Source organism: Phasianus colchicus, chromosome 3 (assembly GCF_987193195.1).
Source record: "Phasianus colchicus chromosome 3, bPhaCol1.hap1.1, whole genome shotgun sequence".
NCBI lineage: Eukaryota > Metazoa > Chordata > Aves > Galliformes > Phasianidae > Phasianus > Phasianus colchicus.
The window spans coordinates 30,009,740-30,024,332 of NC_143438.1; the positions used below are offsets into that span (position 1 = coordinate 30,009,740).

Genomic DNA, 14,593 nt, shown 5'->3' on the forward strand with positions numbered 1-14,593 from the left:
TAGCTTATGAACAGATGGGCCTTTAGCCACAAAAAGCTTAGGGCACAATAACAACCAGATATTTCATTTCCTAATTTTTTTAGGTTACTGTTTGACTAAAATCACATGTGAACATTGAGCTACTCTTGCAACCTCATCAACAATGAGAAGCCCCATTATCTCTTGGAAAAGATAACTTAAGTACCTTGTTTCTGGAGAGGCTGTTAACAGTTTCTGATTAGGTACTTCCACACAGCCCATTTTTTTTGCCCTTCAGCAAACTGTGAACCCCCTCTGAGGTGCCCACTTCCTCCTGAATGCCTGAGGGATTGCCTGAGTCTTCCATGACTTTCACCCTCAGAGCCTTGTAAGGCCTTCCTCTGAGAAGTTTTTGGAAATTGTACAATTGGAGGGCAGAGTCCAGAAAATAACTAGTTTGATCCTTTCATTAAAAGTTCAAGGAGTAAAATAATTAGGATTGATGACCTAATGTGAATGAGATCCCCCCCCCCTTTTTTTTTTCCTTCGTGTAAAGATTTGTGTACTGTTTTTTCTCAGAATTTTAGTCTTTGACCCAAGCAATTTTTATGAGAATGCCTGCGGATGAAATATGTGTGTGATACAGTGTTGTGTCATGTTATGGGAGGATATGAGTGTACGGCTTGCTGATAACCAGTCTTCTTTTAACCTGCCAGGAGACTATCATGCTGGGGAGAGTGTTATAAACTGATCGTTGGATTCAAATCTATTTATGATTTAATGGTCATATTAGATGCCAGTAACCTTCTTCCCTATTGAGTTTTTATTCTTTTTTTATTGTCAGTGATGTTTAAAAAAACAGTAAGAAAAATAATAAGAAACTGGCAGGTGTTTTTGAAACTGAACAAATGGTTCAAGTTAGTCATAGAATGGAAATCAAAAATAAGAGCGTGTTCCTACTTGCTCAGAATCACACCAAGGATGCCAACCAGCAGGGTAAGAATTGTTTGCCTGAACAGACTAAAAGCTCTGGGGAGTAAATAGCTGCTATGGGGGTGCTTGCACTGCAGATGGTATGAATCCTGCCAGCACATGGATACAGCTCTGATCCTATCAAGGCAATGCTTGCAGCAGCAGGAGTGATTCTTGTCATCTGGAACTATATCTACAGGCTTTTTTGCTTGGCGTTCCCTTTTTCACATGCTGCAGTGTACAGCACAGCAGACTTTCAGTACTTGGTCTCACAGCTCTCCAGTACTTGAATTTGGATTTTTATCAGCACTATGTGGCTCATGGTGCTTACATGAAGCATGAGGAGGAGAAGAGTCCCTTTGGAAGTAAAGCTTACTGTTTCTTCGCCCATTTAGAAATGCCTGAAAGCAATGCAAAACCTCTGGAGTATGGGCCCTGCACCACCACAAAATACTTGTGGGATCCCTGGGTAGCTGCCAAAAGCCCTAGTTATTTGTAGGAGGCAATTGAGAATACTGCTGAAGTGTTAGCCTTCAAAAATGCATGAGAAGCATTTTTACATCCATCACATGGCTACTGCTAAACTCACCATGTAGGGATGTTCCTGTGATCCTATCTGCAATTTTTCCTGGTTCATTCAGAGAAGCATTAGCTTTTTGTTATTGTTTAAGAGATATTTTTGTAAGGTTCTCTTTGAAAAAAAAAAAACCCTCTTTTTGTGAGCTTGAGGCTCAGTCTCTCTTCTGTGAACTTTTTAAAATGATATTGGCTGAGTGCTGAGAAGCATTGTAAAGCAGCTAGTCGAAATCTCTAGTTTGATGTTGTCACCTTAGTTACGGAGTTCAGCATCTGTGGGTGGGTGAATAGAACATCAATACAAATACTACCAATTCTGAGCAGAACATTTTCCAAATAACTATTGACAAGGGAAGGAAAAGTACTGAGGGGTATTCCTCCTCTTCTTTTTTTCATTGGGATAGGAATGGATTGAAAGTTTTTGTTTGTCATTAAGTAGAAGCTCATAGTCTTTTAACATTTATGACTCCTTTAGTCATGGGTGAGAGCCAGGGCATCTTATTGCAGCATTCAAGGAAGGAGGATTTTTTTTCTCTCATAAAGTGAATGGCAGTGTCAATAGGAAGAACTGCTTCTCTATTTATATTTATGGAAACCTGCATATGAAGATGATCAGCAATAAGTCCCAGTTCAACAGATTGAAGATTGTTTGCTTGCTTCCCCCTTATTGACATTATTTGCTTGCTTAACCCTTGTACTCTGCCTGACTGAGCAGGAAAATCCCTTGTTATCCACACTTAGGTGCAGCCCTGTACGAGGAGCTTTGTCCAGAAAACTGTACTTTGTCTGACAAAACTATACTTTGAATTGGCAGGTCTGGTAGCTCTTTGGCAGTAGTTTTATTATTCTTTCCTTACCTGCAAAGCAACCTTTTATCATTATAGAAAGCTACAGCAAAAAACATCATTCCTCTGATGAATAAACATAAGTTGTGTTGAAAGCCTACTGATTTGTTTTAATAAGGCACTGATCAGCAGGGCAAAGACCTCGACTTATCTGATGCCTTTATGTGGTTTTGCTTCTCTTTTTCATTTTGAAATGCATTTATTGTTTTATAAAATAAAAAATAATACCTTTGGGAAGGGAAGCTGCCGCATGTAAACAAGCATGTAAAATCCAGGAATTAAAGGGAAAATATAAATGTTTTGAGCCATGCTGGCAGCAGGAACTGAAAATATTGCAATCATTTTTTATCAGTGTTTTGGACTTTTGAGATTAAAAAAAAAATGGCTGTAATCTGTACAGTTTATAACTATATTCTGTGAGTGACCCTTAGGAAGTTGTCCTCAGTCCAAATGACATTTTTAGGAATGTCCTAATGTGTTGTAATCACGTTTATGTTTCTTTAAAATCAAAGTAACCTAGATGAAAAACAGTAAATGATAAGGAGCGCAAGGAACGGGCATTCCTGTTGTGCCATACAGTGCGTGTATCTTATTCATGCCATCTTCTCTAAGAACCAGCCTTTTCTCATCCTCTAGGCTTCCCTCCAAAAACCACAGTGTGCCACACTGCGTATTGTTGAGTTGCACTGTATGAAACCTTCCTCCAGCTGGAATATGTTCTCTGATTTTTTTTTATACCTATACATGCACTGGGAGATGGATAGATGCTGAGGCTAAAAACATTTCATACGTAATTTGCAGAAAGGTGGCCAGTTTTGCTCTGAAGATGTAAAACTGAGAAGATCTGTCCTGTTCAGTCTCCCTGTCTTCCTTCAGGGTTTAATCCCATTATGAATCATGTATGCTGAATGCAGATTTTAAAAATATATTTTAATATAGATGTATTTTTCAACAAGATAGTAGGCCTCATCTTTATTTCTTCTACAATGGTTCAGTGCTTGCTGATCAAGGACTTCTGCCATTGACACTGAAAGAAGCTTGTATCATACCAAAACAACCCAGTGTCAAACAGGCTTGAATGACATCAAAATGAAGCTTATCAGTGTTTGCTTTGGATGTGTCACCATACCACTTTGCCCACCCCTTGTGCACATCTCAGCCTCTCCACTGATGATTGCCTTTTATCTCCCTTTGCAGAAAATTTTGACCATGATCCCAACGGAGGAGGAGAAGCAGAAGATCCAGGAGGCACAGCTGGCGAACCCTGATGTCCCCCTGGGCAGTGCTGAACAGTTCCTTCTCACCCTCTCCTCCATCAGTGAACTCTCTGCCAGGCTCCAGCTCTGGGCTTTCAAGTTGGACTATGAGATAGTGGAAAAGGTGAGATGTGCATGCGGAGGCTGAGAGAGACACTGTTCAAGTCTTCGCTTAATCTTTCTCTGTCCTTACTATATATTTTGACTGTGTATTTTGTGGAAATAGTTAATGAGTCGCTTTTGTTTCAGTGGCTGACCAGGAAACAGCTGAAATGATCCTTCATAGTTTGTTCCTCCTATGAAAGAAAATTAGGGATTATGTCTTCCTTCCTTTAATTAGACAGTAATGACATTGGAACAAAGAAGAGGGCTAAATCTTGACCACATTTGTTCCAGATGTTGCTATTCAGGAAATGTATAGTTTCAGTCAGTAAGAATTTTTTCCTTAGATGAAGACTGAATGGACAACAGGATTCACTAATGTATCGTGAGAATACTGATCTTACATCCATTTAAAGTAAGGAAAACACTATTAATTAAAGTTATTTCTATATGTAACTCTCAAAATTATAAACAAAAGATAGGAGCATCCTTCAGGGTGTTCTTTTCAATTCTATCAGGTCCTCCCTGTACCAAAACTACTGAATTCATGACACACATGGAGTTGAGTGCACATTGAACATTTACCTTACATTATTCTTTATATTACATTACATTTATACTTTACATTACATTATTCTGGCAGATGTCTCTCTGTCAGAAGTTCAGGGCCAGTCCTTAAATTTAATTCAAGTATAATTTAAGGTTTTTTTAAAAAAGGCGGTGAGGATGTTATGTGGTAGCAAAGGATACAAGATTTTTCTGCATTATCTGTTTGTCTTCTCTAGGTAAGACGTGAATTTTAAAAGAGGGCAAGAATTACCATTTCTTTTATTTATACAATGTCTAGCACACCATTTGGTTTGGTGTTGATTGTTTTGTTGGTTTGCTTTGTGGGTTTTTTTGCTACAACAAACTAAGAAATTTGGAGTAATTATAAATACGAACTGTGTAGAAGAGCACTGAGCATTGTACACTTCTGTACACTTGAAAGCGTACAAAATGGCCTGCTTGGGAGCTTCTTGTGCTACCTTTTTATACATCCTCAGACTATTTTAAATGAACTTTTTAGGAATTATTTTTAAACACTTTGCAAATTGATGCAGGCAAAATGCACGTAAAAGTCTGTGTTTACAGCAGTTTTATAGCAATGCGATTTCATCTCTATAATTCAACAAAACAAAAAAATCTTGAGTAATAAATCAATTCAAAGAATTCTGTGCATTGGTTTATTGCTTTTAGTTTGATTTGATAATGTCTTGGATTATTTAGCAATTCCCCTATGAAGTATGTGTAACTTTAGTTACTGTGTCATCTCTTAAATTATGTAGAATTTGACATACTCTCTCCAATAGTTGAATTTCTAGTCACAGTAGTGAGAAGAAATACATGGGTTTTTTTTTAATCTCTCTGCTCTTTTTTATGCTAAAATATCACTATAGATTTTGAACAACCCATTACATTTCCCTGACACAGTAAATTGTGCCATTATTTTCCCCTCTTGGTCTAAAATAACAGCTTAATTTTTGGCTTCTTAGCTCATAAAAAGTGTAGTAATTTGGGAAAAGAATGCTTCCCAGAGATGCTTAGGATTGCATTTGGAGATAGGAACAACATGAACTGTTACTGTGCACATAAAATAAATAGCCCTGGGCCTCACACAAAGATAGAAATAAACTCACTCATCTGAATTGCCTTCACTGTCTTCCTTTGAACTCTCTGGTGTAGTGCACTTCCCGAGGTAATGGAACAGAATTTATGTTTTCAAGTCTTATCAGTTCACATACCTATTCTCAGATAACATGTGTGGATGGAACCTCCGTTAAGTTAAAAGATCAAAATGAGACCCACTTTTAAAGCTTCGTATTTGCAGTAGTTTTTTTAGTTACTTTGGTGTGGGTTTTTTGTTGTTGTTGTTGTTGCGGGGTTCTTTGTTTGTTTTTTTTAAACCAGATTTAAAGTTGCATGAGCATAAAGTGCTATCTAAAACTCAAGAGGTGGCTACTGTTTGAAGAAAGCTTTAGGATCAGGCTATGAACATCAATTCAGCCAAGGTTTTAACTCTTTTTTTGTTGTTGTTTATTTGTCTGCTTGAAGATTAGAGAGAATAGTTATAAAAAGCTCTTTTATCATTTGGGTTAGGACAGTATTCATGTCTCTAATTCAAGTGCAACAGCCCCTTTACTAACACTGCCTCTCCTATTTGGAAAAAGAGCAATCCTGAGTACAAATAAGTTAATTGCATACATAAGTAAACAACATTGGGGAAGTATTTTATGTATTTCTTTGCTGTGATTGATTAAGTGGAACATGAAAGAAAGCCATCAAACATGGCCAGTTTACACTGTGCAAGATTGCAGTTCAGGAACTTGTTGCAGTTATTAATCTAAACTATTAAAAAGTAATAGTATTAAAAAGAATAGAAGAAACCATAGACAACTGCAGCCTTTATTTTCTTGTTTCTTTTCTCATGGCAGGAAGTTGCAGAACCACTTCTAGACCTGAAGGAAGGAATGGACCAACTGGAGCACAATAAAACTTTGGGATTTATCCTTTCTACTCTACTAGCCATTGGGAACTTTCTAAATGGAACCAATGTAAGTCTGACATTTCCCCTGGATCTTTTCCTTCAAAAAACAGAAGTCAAAGCCATTGTTACAGCTATAACCAGTATTTGTTTCTTACAAGGGATGTAAATTAGAAAACTAATTTACTAGTTCTAGTTCATGGAACTAGTGTTCCATGAGTGCTCTTTGTCTCTTTCTGCATAACCTGAAAGAACTTTTAAGCTAGGCACTCTCTCATGTAAGTTCTTTGAGTTCAGCGTTGATGCTCACCATTCAAACAGCAATAACTATGTCATGAGTCATTTCACTGAAGATGGGGTGATTTTAGGCCTATTCTTCAGCAGTTTAAAAAAAAAAAAAAAAAGCAGAAAGTTTCTTCTGAAATTCTTCTTTCCCCTATGCTTCTACTTGGGCATTTTCATGTACTAACCTGCATAGCAAGGAGTAACATTTTTATTTTTATTTTCTTCTTATTTTCCCCTCATACAGGCCAAAGCTTTTGAGTTGAGCTACCTCGAGAAGGTTCCAGAAGTGAAGGACACAGTGCATAAGCAGTCCCTTCTGCACCATGTCTGCACTATGGTGGTGGAAAAGTTCCCAGACAGCACTGATCTTTATTCAGAAATTGGGGCCATCACTAGGTCAGCCAAGGTATGTTTGGTGGATGTATATATGTAACCCGTTAATGGATTAAACTTGAGATAACCAACATAAAAATGCTGATTAATAATTTCCATCTAGTATAGTGTTTTGATTCTGACAGTTGCCAATACCAGCTACTTGGGAGGAGAGCATATGCAACTTTGATTGAGTAGATCTCTCCTAGAGAATCTTTATTTCATGAATCATAATACTCATTATTGCATCAAATGGGGGAATTACTTATTTTTCAAAAACCATGTTGTTTCAATATATTGAGGGGAAGAAAAATCTGTTATCCAGTTGTTTTTTAAACATCAAAAATCAATTCATATTTTGGCTCCTAGAAAAGTACTTGTGACATTGAATTCCATAATCTAATTTTGTTTGTTGTTGTATTTGCCAGCTTCAGCTTTTACTTTCTTTAATATATTGAACAGTAAAAACTTCTTTTATCTCTAGATTTCATGAAATCATAGAATTATTTAGGTTGGTCATCACTCTATTCATTGAATGCCAAATAAAAGCAGTCTGCTCAGTCTGTTTTTATTTATTCTTTCAGACAGATTACCTGGTATAGTAATAAAACTTGAAGCTGTGCAGTCTTCTGAATCTCCCTTACTGTTTTTGAAAAAGATAGGTGAAATTTCTGCTGTCCTCTCATTCTCCAAGTTATTAAGTGTAGTGAAAGATACCCATTTCAGTCAGTAACTGAATTGCTTTATTCTAATTGCCTTTAGAAATTCTTCTCTTCTGGTTGGTTGTTGCTTTGTAAGCCATCTTCCTCCAGCAAATTTGTTTCTGTAATTGAATACTTGCTGTTTGTGTCTGCTAACAAAGAAAATACAGAAAATAAAAGCAAGTACCAGAATTGGTTCTCTCCCCATATGCCACCTACATAATGAAGTTGGATAAAAGAGTTCATCTTCCTTCCCTCCCCTAACTTTTGTCTTCCTCAGTTTCTCTCCTCCCCAGTCATCCAGGACCTCCTACATATTTTTCTTTCTTTAGATACCAGAAGGGAATTTGTGGCTTTTGTTCTATATCTTTAGATATTTGTTCTTTGGACTCCATCTCTTCTCTACTGGTTTTCTTCTTGTACAGCCTATGTTTAGGCTACGTTTTATTGCCTTCACTGGTTTCTCATGCTGAGGCTTTTTTTATTTTTGTTGATTTTGTTGAGCGATTCTTCATGTATTAAAACATAGGTGTATTTATTTCTCCTTTCTCATTGTTAAGAAATTATTTCACTTTTTTACATAAATTAATCGCTAAAATGAAAATTGCCACGAGAGAGAACAGCTGTCATTTTCTAAAATCCACACTGGATTTTAGAATACTGGGTACTCTCAAGTGAATCTTCTATTTCTGTTTTTCAGCCTTAGAAAGTGGAAGAAAGCTTAATTCGATGCAGTCACTTGTAAAAAATTTTTAGGTCTAAGAGCATGCAAAATTGAGGAAAGTCTTTCAGTCTGTGGTTTGCTGATCTAGTGGCCCTGCCCAAAGCGGATGAAATTCTGAAAAGGCCAGACAAAATCACATTAAGAGAAATTATAGCCTTAACCTTCTGTGTGACGCCCAAGGTCTCCCTCCTTGGGATGTTCCTACATGTGTTATACCACTGATGGATTACTCTAACAAGCTCTATTCCCACTTGATCTTAGCTGCCACAAATCAAAGAGTTAGGACATGGAAGCCATCCAAGCTGCCCTCTTCAAGAGAATGTTCACAGACTAGGCAAAGTCTTGGTTTAGGAAAGCTGACAGGAAAGGATAACTAATATTTCACTGTGGATTAGGCTGTATTTTGAGCTCCATTTTGTCTACAAACATCTTTCAGAAACCACAAAGGCTAAACAATTTCCATGCCATAGATAAATGGTAATGCCCCTTTGCTTTAGTTGCACATCGTATGAGAATTTCCTGAGTCTTAGTTCACAAAAAAAAAAAAAAAAAAAAAAAACTTGATGGCTCACCAGAAAGTTTTTTCTTTTAATTAAAAAAAAAAAAAAAAAGATTTGTACGATATTACAAGACTCTTTGCCTTTTGCTGAGAACTGAAGTCATAAAATGGCAAAAAAAAACCAACAACAGAAACATATGAAAAAATAACAAAAAAAATAGAACTCTATGTAAGTATAAGTCTTCATAGTTGTATAAAAATACCTAAGATCATTTGGGACCTTTGGGACCACAGTTTGGTTAGGATCCCATGATTATGAGCACTTGCTTATTTGTTTGTTAATTTGTTTTATTGCTGTTTTTAAATGGCATTGTACCAGAAGTGTTGTATCTAACACAGAAGCAGAACCCCCAGGTTTCTGCAGTAAAACTCAGGGTTGTTTCTATCAGTTTTCTTTCCTGTATGGCAAGAAGGGAATTACACGAACAATTTGGATATTGGTGTTAATCTTTAATTTGGTCCCTTTGAATAATTTTCCCCATGCATCCAAAAGCTGGCCACTGGCCACTTCCATAGGGTAAATCACGAATTGCCTTAGGGATTTACTTACAAAAAAACAAATTTCTGGCTTTTTTTTAACCCCTGCAGCAGGAAACTCAGCAGCTGCTTCCAGCTCTGCTTCAGTTGGACTTCTCTTGCCTTGCTCAACAGAAAGTATTTGTCTGCAATTATCACTCAAGGGTGCTTTCCTTGCATTACTTAAAACAAAAACAAAAAATGCCAAAAGTAATATTATTTTCTCTGGAAGGAAGCTTGCTTGGAAATGGGGGCACAAGGTTTCTTACGGCTCTGCCATTCTTACAGTGCCAGCTGCAGCTACTCCAGCTCTGTGCATGGCTTAGCAGGAGCAAAGGTGGGAGCAGAGCAGGATGAGGCAGCTGGCTGTTTGTAGTCAGATCAGACTGAGGATGGAGCTGCAGTAGCAGATGAGACTTCAGGATTTGGTCTGAAAGAGAACGTGTTTAGTTTTGTACGTGTACCTGACAGCATTGTGCTATTTCAGTTGTGTTTCAGATGAAGTGACAGCAAGTGGTATTGTAAGTCCATGATACCAAGAAGTGACCTGCATCTTTGCTTACTGCTGTTGCTTCTTTTCCTACCAGTGTAAACTTTCATAAACCAATGAAAGTTCCAATAAACCAATTTGCCAATAGATCTCACACATATTAGTGTGCTTATTGTAGATTGTTGGAGGAACTAAGGCACAGTGCAAAGGCAAGTATTGTACAGATTGATCTGGTCAGTAAGCACTTCTTTACTTTAATTGTTAATCAGTGGGTTGATTTCAGTGTTTTCATGTCCAGAATTATTTTAGTGGGATGTCTCTTACCCTGGAATCAGAAATGCATGAACAGAAACTCCTTTATCTTTTGCTTGCTCTAAGATCTGGCATCTACTTCACTTAATTACAGTATGTGCCCAACAGCGTGCAAGTTGCAATGAAAATGATCTTGGCTAATTCTTGCAATATTCAGTAAGGCAAATAGTGGGAAAAGTGGAGAAGACAGAGTTTAGAATGTAAGCCACCAAAGGTCACTGCACTCAGAGGACAGCATATTTGTAAGGAGAAATTCTCAGAGTTTCGTTTGGCGCTGAACCATCTCAGGAAAAGAAGATTTCGTGTTCCCTGACAGAACTCATTCCTGTAATAATGTGAGAATGAACAGTCTGACCCTGAATTATAAACACCTCAAATTTGTCTGTTTTCCACTGTAGAAACTATCTATAACTTTGAAGAGAGAAAGTTTTTATCTGTGATGCTGTACATCTTTCTAATACCTGTGATAAAATAGTTGCCATTTCACTGTGAATTTGAGACAATATTTGTCCCTGGGAAGGTATCAGACTATGTAATGCACTTTGTGGGTATAAAAAAAATGCAGAGATTCAAGTTTTGCTTAGAAACTGTCTGGATTTGTTTACCACTAAGAGAAACAAGCTGTAGCAATAAACTATAAATGTACTAGCAAACAACATAAAACTTAAACAAGGTTACCAAGGCTAAATAACAAGTTATGCACTGGTATTCAAAATACAGTGTAGGATAGTTTAGAGTGATCTTGAAAATAAACCTTGGGTTCACCAGTTGTTTGAGAAAATTGTTTTTGACCCTTTTCAAGAGCTGAAAGTATGTAAATAAAGGAGGCAGGAAACAGGTGCAGCGTCTTAGATTTTAGTACAGTTATGTACTCTCAGTAGCAGCAAGTTTAGCCCAGATAATAGAGGAGATCTAGATAGAAGAAGAAACTTATGTGCAGAACACATTCCAGATGAGGAAATGCTGAAGGAAAAATAACCTGGTATCTCACAACAGCTACAGATGTTGGCTGTGTATGGGAATGCGTACCTAGAATTGTGTATGCTGCCCTTAGGAGGTACAGGAAGCCACTTAGGGTTTGAACCATCCCATTTAATTCCCCAAATCACGTTAAACAACCCCTCTTCTCCCAAAAAATTATGAGTCCATTTCCTATGTCAGCAAGAGATGTTTGTGGCCGACAGCTAAATGTGTAGACAAATAACCCCAGCCCAAAGACTTAGAAGGTTCTCTGAAACATGTCCTGCCTGGATGACCCGCATGGTCTAGCATTTCATGAAGTAGAAAATATGTAATTTATATATATGAGATTGGATTTACTGGAGGCTTTTTAAAGGATCAAAAGTTCATGGCATCTGAATGTGCAGGGAGCTAAATGCTGAGCCAGTTGGTAGTGGTGGTGATTTTTGGAGGAAAAAAGAGTCAGGTGAAAAGAGGGAGAACTGAAGTCATTTTGGTTGTTGGTATATCTTGTGATATTGTTGTCTCAACCCAGTGAAGTGAGAAACCTGATAGAATTTCTTTTTGTTATTATGATTTATTCCAAGTCATCCATTACTATGGTAGTAAGCAATAAGTAATGATAGAAAGGAACTAAAATTAGTGCTGGAGTTGCTGGCATGGGGTTAGAAGGTTTTATTCTTGATCTGAGTGTCCACTGTGCAAAAATACAGTGGTGCCTTAAACTGAAAAATAGCTTTTTTTTTTTTTAAAGTTGCCCATTAATGACTTATGGCAGAGGTTTCCTGTATGAGACTGACCATTCAGGGCTTATATCTCATTAAGTAGCCTGTTTGGATGGAACATCTCTGGCTACTTTGCTCTGATGCAAGTGTCTACAAAGGCACTTCTCAGAAGACTGAACAGTGGGCTTAGCAAGAGATTTCACAGATAAATAATAATTAGTTCTGAATATTTTTCAGTTAGTGTGGCTGTGAATGGAGAAGAAACCGTCAGCAGGAAGGAGGAACATGTCAAATATATTCCACAAGAATTTAGAAAGTTGCCTTTTTTAAATTGTTTTATAAATGAAAATAAACATTACTCAGTGTCTGAAAGAAGAGTTATTTTTACTTTGCGTAAGAGCCTAAGACCACAGTTTCTTTTGCCTTAGGCAAAAAGGTACTGGAGCAGGTCCAAAGAAATGCAACAAGGCTTGTGAAGGGCTTGGAGAATATGCCCTACGAGGAGAGACTGAAGGAACTGTGGCTATTTAGTCTGGGGAAGAGCAGGCTGAGGGGAGACCTTATTGCTCTCTTCAAATATCTGAATGGTGATTGCAGTGAGAGCAGGGTTGGTCTCTTCTCACTGGTGACAGGACAAGGGGAAACGGCTTCAAGATGTGCCAGGGTAAGTTTATGTTGGTTATCAGGAAACACTTCTTTTCAGAAAGGGTTGTTAAGCACTGGAATAGGCTCTCCAGGGAGGTGGTTGAGTCACCATCCCTGGATGTGTTTAAAAACCGTTTGGATGTGGATGTGGCTCAGGGACATGATTTAGTGGAGGGTTGTTTGTTAGAGAAGTATGGTTAGGTTGTGGTTGAACTTGATGAGCAAGTAGAACTTGATGAGAAGTAGGAGCAGCAAGCTTTATCTCTTTTTGCATATATGTGTACTGAGTTGAGGAGGAAGAAGGTGTTTCCACCTTACTGAAAGTCTCAGGGCTGGGCACAATATCTGTATGCTGCTGTCCAAGGAGAAAGCTGTAATGGCCATTTCAGATTACTGCTTCCTTTTATTCAGCAGAGCGTATTTATAAAATAATACCTCATCAGTTGTTATCTAAACACCTGCTGTTTAAAAGTCTCCTGAAGTTCACAACATGATGCAAAACTCACCTGAATTCCTTAGTCATAGCATGATCTTCCAGCTGCAAGGAAGAATTCTTTTTCTTCAAGAAAAAAATGAACAAAAAAATCCCAGCAAATCAATATTTCCAACATTATACAGTGTGAATTATTTTAGTAAAGTGTTGGAAACAAACATACAGAAAGGTGCAATCCTTGCTGCCTATATGGGATACCAGGAAGTTAGTGTGGTGGTAAATATGTCTATTCCTGTTTCTTTATGTATGTTACACTGATGCACAGAGAACACGTTTGTTTTCTCCTTATCTCTGAACTGCAACATGTCCCTGCAATCATTAGTTATCACTGTCTCTTTTACAAGGTATTTGTCACATTTCATTGTTGGAAGACATCCCTAAAAGAACAATAGAGGCAAAAATGACAACAAAAGGGAATTGTAAAGGTATTGCTGAACACTGTGATTGCTTTTAAAAGGTTGTGTACAAATACTGATCTAGGTTTGGACCACTGCTCTCATCTTTCATAGTCAGTTACCTCTTAGAATGTTGCTAAACTGTTGCTTTGTAGTTGTATTCGCATTTTACATACATTTTTCACTGATGCAGTTACCAGCTGTTCTATGACACAGATGTGCATAGAGTACTGGTCACATAGTCATTGAACTGATGCTGCTCGGAACACAATAAAAACTTCTTTATTGTGCAAGATGCATTTGGCTTCACAGCAGAGAGAAAACTGACATTTGAAATGTCATGCAGGTAGTACTCTAAAGCTGCAAACTATGAAATATTTTGATACGCAGTCCATTCTGAACATCTGGATCTTGTCACCAGGCTGATAAGTACTAGTATTATTGTTCTGTTGGTTCTTTTTCTAGAAAGATCTGAAGACTTAGCTGTATTTCTCTGTGCTGTGATGGAAAGCAGCTTCTAGATCTTGATTAGAGGAAAGGTATATATTATGGCATATTGCACAGGTGAAAAAGCTCTATGCACCTCTTTGCATCTAAGGCCTAGGACAAACTGAAATGTATTTGCTTCTGTGTCTCAACTCTGTTTATCTCAGGACTCTATGGAAAATCACAGAAATATCTGCGTAATTTGTTCTAGTGAAATAGCATTTCATGAAACATCAATCGAGTATGTGGTTGTCTCTGAAAATTTTCATTTGTGCTTAAAGATTCTGTGCATCCTTTAGCAAGACCTGACATCCCTGATCCCCAGTGAAATTGCTCACATTTGTGAATACACTGACAGTTAGCATGTTGACAGTTAGGTGTCAAGCATTAAGGAATTTGCCAGAACTCTTCCATACAGATGTGCTGTTGTTCTCCAGAGATCTCTCTTGAGGATCTACCAGCTTGATCATCAAAGATTTTTGGTATATTAAAACTCAGGTTTTTTTTATATCATTTCATAGAATTAAACTTCTGTGTAGCAGGAGCTGAGAAGCTTCTCCTCCCAGACTGGATGATTCTTAGTTGTAAAATGTAGAAATACCTCCTCCTGACTTTATTTTTTAGCATTCCTTATAGGAATGCTAGCATTTCTTCCCATGTGTGTTTTAGATACATCATCTATGGAGAGCAGCAATGT

The 14,593-nt window shown here is 37.5% G+C and overlaps 1 protein-coding gene across 12 annotated transcripts in view; it reads left to right on the top strand.

Annotated features, from left to right (window-relative positions):
* Positions 1-14,593, top strand: part of FHOD3 (formin homology 2 domain containing 3) — a 367,457-nt gene that overhangs the window by 319,408 nt on the left and 33,456 nt on the right. For all 12 annotated transcript variants that reach the window (XM_090137189.1, XM_090137192.1, XM_090137190.1 and 9 more), the window contains 3 exons: positions 3,549-3,731; positions 6,184-6,303; positions 6,763-6,924. In XM_090137189.1, the coding sequence (XP_089993315.1) occupies positions 3,549-3,731; positions 6,184-6,303; positions 6,763-6,924 (465 nt within the window). The remainder of the gene's footprint in view (positions 1-3,548; positions 3,732-6,183; positions 6,304-6,762; positions 6,925-14,593) is intronic.